Source organism: Portunus trituberculatus, chromosome 3 (assembly GCF_017591435.1).
Source record: "Portunus trituberculatus isolate SZX2019 chromosome 3, ASM1759143v1, whole genome shotgun sequence".
NCBI lineage: Eukaryota > Metazoa > Arthropoda > Malacostraca > Decapoda > Portunidae > Portunus > Portunus trituberculatus.
The window spans coordinates 2,357,116-2,365,413 of NC_059257.1; the positions used below are offsets into that span (position 1 = coordinate 2,357,116).

Sequence of the window (8,298 nt, forward strand, 5' to 3'; positions counted from 1 at the left end):
TGGAAGCTGATTTAGCAAGAGTAGAGATGTGAAATTTCCAGTTTAGATTTTTAGTGAAGGATAGACCGAGTGTGTTTAATGTAGAGGAGAGGGAAGTTGAGTGTTATTGAAGAAGAGAGGATAGTTGTCTGGAAGGTTATGTCGAGTAGATAGTTGTAGAAATTGAGTTTTTGAGGCATTGAACAAAACCAGGTTTTCTCTGCCCCAATCAGAAACAAGTGAAAGATCAGAAGTTAGGCGTCCTATAGCATCTCGCCTTGAGTCATTTAATTGTTGTTGGGTTGGGCGTCTGTTGAACGCTGTTGAATAATGCAGGTGGTATCATCAGCATAGGAGTGGATAGGGCATTGAGTCAGATTTAGGAGATCATTGATGAATAATAGAAAGAGAGTGGGTGATAGGACAGAACCCTGTGGAACACCACTGTTGATAGTTTTAGGGAAGAACAGTGACCGTCTACTACAGCAGCAATAGAACGATCGGAAAGGAAACTGGAGATGAAGGTACAGAGAGAAGGATAGAATCCGTAGGAGGGTAGTTTAGAAATTAAAGATTTGTGCCAGACTCTATCGAAGGCTTTCGATATGTCAAGGCCGACAGCAAAGGTTTCACCGAAGTCCCTAAAAGAGGATGACCAAGATTCAGTTAGGAAAGTAAGAAGATCACCAGTAGATCTGCCTTTACGGAAACCATACTGGCAATCAGAGAGAAGGTTGTGAGCTGATAGATGCCTCATTATCTTCCTATTAAGGATAGACTCAAAGGCTTTAGAAAGGCAGGAAATCAAAGCTATAGGGCGGTAGTTAGAAGGATTGGAGTGGTCACCTTTTTTAGGGACAGGTTGAATGTGAGCAAACTTCCAGCAAGAAGGATAAATAGAAGTAGAGAGACACAGATGAAAGAGTTTGACCAGGCAGTGAGCGAGTTCGGAAGCACAGTTTTTGAGAACAACAGGAGGGACTCCATCCGGACCGTAAGCCTTCCGAGAATCAAGGCCAGAGAGGGCCAGGAAAACGTCTTTATAAAGAATTTTAATTTTAGGGATGAAGTAGTCAGAGGGTGGAGGAGTAGGAGGAATATGCCCAGAATCATCCAAAGTTGAGTTGGTAGCAAAGGTTTGAGCGAAGAGTTCAGCTTTAGAAAAGAAGAGACAGCTGTAGAGCCATCTGGATGAAGTAAAGGAGGAAAGACGAAGAAGTAAAGTTGTTAGAGATATTATTGGCTAGATGCCAGAAATCTCGAGAGGAGTTAGAATTGGAAAGACTTTGACATTTTCTATTGATGAAAGAGTTTTTAGTAAGTTGGAGAATAGATTTGGCATGATTACGGGCAGAAATATATAGGGCATGAGTTTCAGCAGTTGGATGGCTACGGAACCGTTTGTGAGCCGCCTCTATCATTGACAGCACGAGAACAAGCAGAGTTAAACCAAGGCTTTTTAGCTTTAGGGTTAGAGAAAGTATGAGGAATGTATAGCTCCATGCCAGAGATAATCACCTCTGTTATGCGCTCGGCACAAAGAGAAGGATCTCTGACATGAAAACAATAATCATCCCAAGGGAAATCAGAATAGTACTGCCTTAGTTCCTCCCACTTAGCAGAGTTAAAATGCCAGAAGCACCTCCGCTTAGGCGGGTCCTGAGGCTGCACTGGAGTGATAGAACTGGTAACGGAAATTAGATTGTGGTCGGAGGAGCCCAACGGAGAGGAAAGTTTAACAGAGTAAGCAGAAGGGTTGGAGGTTAGGAAAAGATCAAGAATGTTGGGCGTGTCTCCAAGGCGGTCAGGAATACGGGTAGGGAACTTCACTAGCTGCTCTAGGTCATGAAGGATAGCAAAGTTGAAGGTTTGTTCACCAGGTTGGTCAGTGAAAGAAGATGAAAGCCAAAGCTGGTGGTGAACATTGAAATCCCTAAAATGGAGATCTCAGCAAAAGGAAAGTGAGATAAGATGTGCTCCACCTTGGAAGTCAAATAGTCAAAGAATTTTACATAGTCAGAGGAATTAGGTGAGAGGTATACAGCACAGATGAATTTAGTTAGAGAGTGACATTGAAGTCTTAGCCAGATGGTAGAAAATTCTGAAGATTCAAGATTGTGGGCACGAGAGCAAGTGGTGTCGTTACGCACGTATGCGCAACATCCAGCTTTGGATTGAAAATGAGGATAGAGCAAGTAGGAGGGAACAGAAAAGGGCTGCTGTCAGTAGTCACAGACAACTGTGTTTCGGTTAGGAAGAGAAGATGAGGTTTAGTAGAGGAGAGGTGGTGTTCCACAGATTGAAAATTAGAACGAAGGCCACGAATGTTGCAGAAATTGATAGTGAAAGTATTAGATGAAGTGTCAAGACACCCAAGGTCGACAGCAGAGGGCAGTCCGACCTGGGGACATTTATGGTCCCTCCCAGAGGGGACTCTGAGGCAGGGCGTGGTGAAGCCATTATTAAATTTTGATTTGAAGAGAGTGTAAAAGTGTAAGGTGTTGTAGTGTAGTGTAGGAAGTAGTAGAAGTTGTCTTTAGAGGGCAGGCTGCAGCTGCTCAATTGTATAAATGAGACCACAAAGGGAACCGGGAAGAGAGGACACGGGAATCACTCAGTCTGCAGCACTGCCTACATCCCCGTAAGTACCTCTCCTGGAGTATTCCACCGGGCGGCAGGTGACTACTGCCTATATATATATATATATATATATATATATATATATATATATATATATATATATATATATATATATATATATATATATATATATATATATATATATATATATATATATATATATATATATATATATATATATATATATATATATATATATATATATATATATATATATATATATATATATATATATATATATATATATATATATATATATATATATATATATATATATATATATATATATATATATATATATATATATATATATATATATATATATATATATATATATATATATATATATATATATATATATATATATATATATATATATATATATATATATATATATATATATATATATATATATATATATATATATATATATATATATATATATATATATATATATATATATATATATATATATATATATATATATATATATATATATATATATATATATATATATATATATATATATATATATATATATATATATATATATATATATATATATATATATATATATATATATATATATATATATATATATATATATATATATATATATATATATATATATATATATATATATATATATATATATATATATATATATATATATATATATATATATATATATATATATATATATATATATATATATATATATATATATATATATATATATATATATATATATATATATATATATATATATATATATATATATATATATATATATATATATATATATATATATATATATATATATATATATATATATATATATATATATATATATATATATATATATATATATATATATATATATATATATATATATATATATATATATATATATATATATATATATATATATATATATATATATATATATATATATATATATATACATATATATATATATATATATATATATATATATATATATATATATATATATATATATATATATATATATATATATATATATATATATATATATATATATATATATATATATATATATATATATATATATATATACATACATATATACATATACATACATATATACACATATATACATATATATATATATACATACACATATATATATATATATATATATATATATATATATATATATATATATATATATATATATATATATATATATATATATATATATATATATATATATATATATATATATATATATATATATATATATATATATATATATATATATATATATATATATATATATATATATATATATATATATATATATATATATATATATATATATATATATATATATATATATATATATATATATATATATATATATATATATATATATATATATATATATATATATATATATATATATATATATATATATATATATATATATATATATATATATATATATATATATATATATATATATATATATATATATATATATATATATATATATATATATATATATATATATATATATATATATATATATATATATATATATATATATATATATATATATATATATATATATACATATATATATATATATATATATATATATATATATATATATATATATATATATATATATATATATACATATATATACACATATATATACATATATATATATATATATATATATATATATATATATATATATATATATATATATATATATATATATATATATATATATATATATATATATATATATATATATATATATATATATATATATATATATATATATATATATATATATATATATATATATATATATATATATATATATATATATATATATATATATATATATATATATATATATATATATATATATATATATATATATATATATATATATATATATATATATATATATATATATATATATATATATATATATATATATATATATATATATATATATATATATACATATATATATATATATATATATATATATATATATATATATATATATATATATATATATATATATATATATACATATATATATATATATATATATATATATATATATATATATATATATATATATATATATATATATATATATATATATATATATATATATATACATATATATATATATATATATATATATATATATATATATATATATATATATATATATATATATATATATATATATATATATATATATATATATATATATATATATATATATATATATATATATATATATATATATATATATATATATATATATATATATATATATATATATATATATATATATATATATATATATATATATATATATATATATATATATATATATATATATATATATATATATATATATATATATATATATATATATATATATATATATATATATATATATATATATATATATATATATATATATATATATATATATATATATATATATATATATATATATATATACATATATATATATATATATATATATATATATATATATATATATATATATATATATATATATATATATATATATATATATATATATATATATATATATATATATATATATATATATATATATATATATATATATATATATATATATATATATATATATATATATATATATATATATATATATATATATATATATATATATATATATATATATATACATATATATATATATATATATATATATATATATATATATATATATATATATATATATATATATATATATATATATATATATATATATATATATATATATATATATATATATATATATATATATATATATATATATATATATATATATATATATATATATATATATATATATATATATATATATATATATATATATATATATATATATATATATATATATATATATATATATATATATATATATATATATATATATATATATATATATATATATATATATATATATATATATATATATATATATATATATATATATATATATATATATATATATATATATATATATATATATATATATATATATATATATATATATATATATATATATATATATATATATATATATATATATATATATATATATATATATATATATATATATATATATATATATATATATATATATATATATATATATATATATATATATATATATTTATATATATATATAATAATATATATATATAATAAAATATTATATACAAGAATACATCATATTTAACAGTACTTTTTTTTATTTGAGCCAATTTTATATATGTCATGTTTATTAAAGAGCATTTCGTTGGTTTGGAAGGACTTTAAAAATAGTTATTGGATTAATTCTATTATTAACTATTAAATTTAATTTTTTTAATGATTCCTTAAACTTTTGAGAAAAATAATGAGGTAGTGACATTTGCTACTTGACTTTTTTTTTCTCTCTGAAAATTGTTTTTTGTATTAACATAAATCGTTTTATTATATAAAATGATTTTTTTTTTATTGTACCTGTGACGAGTGAGAAGCAGTGGTGAGAGTGGCGTGGAGACCATCAGCACCAGTTGGCAAGTGGAAAGTGAGCCCTTAGTTACCTCGTTGACCAAAAATCCTTTGGGTAGGTCTGCACCGCACAATGGACTTATGGCAACCGCCCACGCCACCAAGACAAGATATCTTGACACCTCCATCACCATCTCCCTGTCCTTGTGCAAAATTTTCCCTCGTTCCTACTTAAGGAGATAGAATATTAATAATTAAGTCATTATCTAGGTACAAAAGCAGTTTATTTATTATGTACTTTGTTAATTATATAATTTATTTTATTTAAGTCGCGTTATAAAATTACTCACAGGTTTATGATTAATTGAAATAAATATTTAATAAAATTTATATATTCATAATAAATTAACAAATAACTTTAAACATAAAGCAACACCTAATCACTAAAATTTGTCCATGAGTTGGTGTTAATTTATCATGCCAGGGTGTTTGTGATAGGAAGATAGGAAGGACAAACTAGTTAAATCTAGGACAGAAACTAGTTTACCAGAAGGAAAGGAATAGGTCAACTGCTTATTACACATAATGTAGACATACTTTGAAAAAAAAAAAAAAACTTCTATATGGTACATGTAGCAAACTTTTGTAACAATACATAAACATAAACTTGGTTACACCTTTTAAGAAAAATGTTTGTTATATAGGTAAAGAAAAAATCTAGTTATATACCTTTTATGAGGACAGGAAAATAAGAAAGGAGGACAGACAGCGCTGTACGTTAGAGCACATTACAATATCGTATTAATTAACAATAAAATTAAAACAAATAGAAAACCAGTTTCTATGTAGAATGTGGATACAAAAGATATGATTTCAATCAGTGGTAATGAATTTACTGTGCAAGCCACTCATTCACTCAAATGACAAAAATAAATAAATAAATTTCATTATTGTAGGAAATGAACAGAGCAGGCAGTTACGTAATCAGGAATGATTAATAAGTAATTTTGATTAAAGGAATATTGACTGGAACCTAATAGTGGAGAATAATGGTGCAGAAAAATTTCTTCAAATAATTAAAAATATATTTTTTAATTGAATAAGTAATCTCAGAGCCCAAAATGGGAAATAATGTTTCTGACAAACATAAAGGAAGCAGTTACGGAGGTAGATGTTAAAGGGAAGCTAGGTAACAGCGATACCTGTGAAATCAGATACAAATAGATGAGTAGAGATGAAGCTATAAAAGAAAAATAAATAAATAAATGGCCTTATCAAGCAAATATTCTTAAAATTAAAGAATCTCTTAAGAATTATCAATTTTTGGTCTCAATCTTAATCATCATGTGCTCAGAACCTCTGTATAAAATGGTAAAAGAGCAAAACAAGATTTTTTTTCGTTTTTATTTTTTTCTCAATTTTCACTTAATGATTTTTTTTGCATTTTTCACTTAAATAACAAAAATAGTAATTCATAATGATAAAAAACAAAAAAAATACGAAGATATAAATTTAATCTGCATATAGAAATTTCCTCAAGCTAAGGGCTTTTGTATAATGCCTTAATATTTTTTTGTCTTTACACTGTGCTGCTCTTTGCGAAAAACTCCATTTCATTTTTTTTTTTTTTTACTTCAGTATAAAGGATGTTACGACCGTCAGATATATAATATATTGTAATGTATATTAGATAAAGATTTAATGGCGTCCTGCTAGCAATATTTTTATTTTTGTATTATTGTAATGGTCTAAGTACAGCCTATTTAACTATGTATTATTTATCTATATATTATTTCATTGTATGTTATATTCGTATTTCGTGATTCGTATGCATATATTGTATTACTGTACTTATATGCTTCGAGTGGAAGCGGCTACCTGTCGGAGATTTTAGAGTGTCGTGGCGTCACATCTTTGTTGTCCTTTAGTAAGGCAAAGTGCTGGGTCCAATCAAAGTCACACCCTTTAGCAGATATAAAGTGTGTAGCCAATGGATGCTCAGATTACATCATGTGACGTAATTTTTTCCCCTCGACAAAGCCCCCCCCCAGATGGGAACCGCCTTGTCGTGGTGGGGGGGCTTGCGTGCCCTTGTGACCTGGC

At 23.2% G+C, this 8,298-nt stretch overlaps 1 protein-coding gene across 1 annotated transcript in view; it reads right to left on the reverse strand.

The window, feature by feature from the left end:
* The window catches only part of LOC123508400, an 11,424-nt gene extending 5,008 nt beyond the window's left edge, over positions 1–6,416 (reverse strand). The window contains exon 1 of the mRNA XM_045262129.1: positions 6,205–6,416. Within this exon, the coding sequence (XP_045118064.1) occupies positions 6,205–6,389 (185 nt within the window). The 5' untranslated portion in view covers positions 6,390–6,416. The remainder of the gene's footprint in view (positions 1–6,204) is intronic.
* Positions 6,417–8,298: the final 1,882 nt, after the last annotated feature.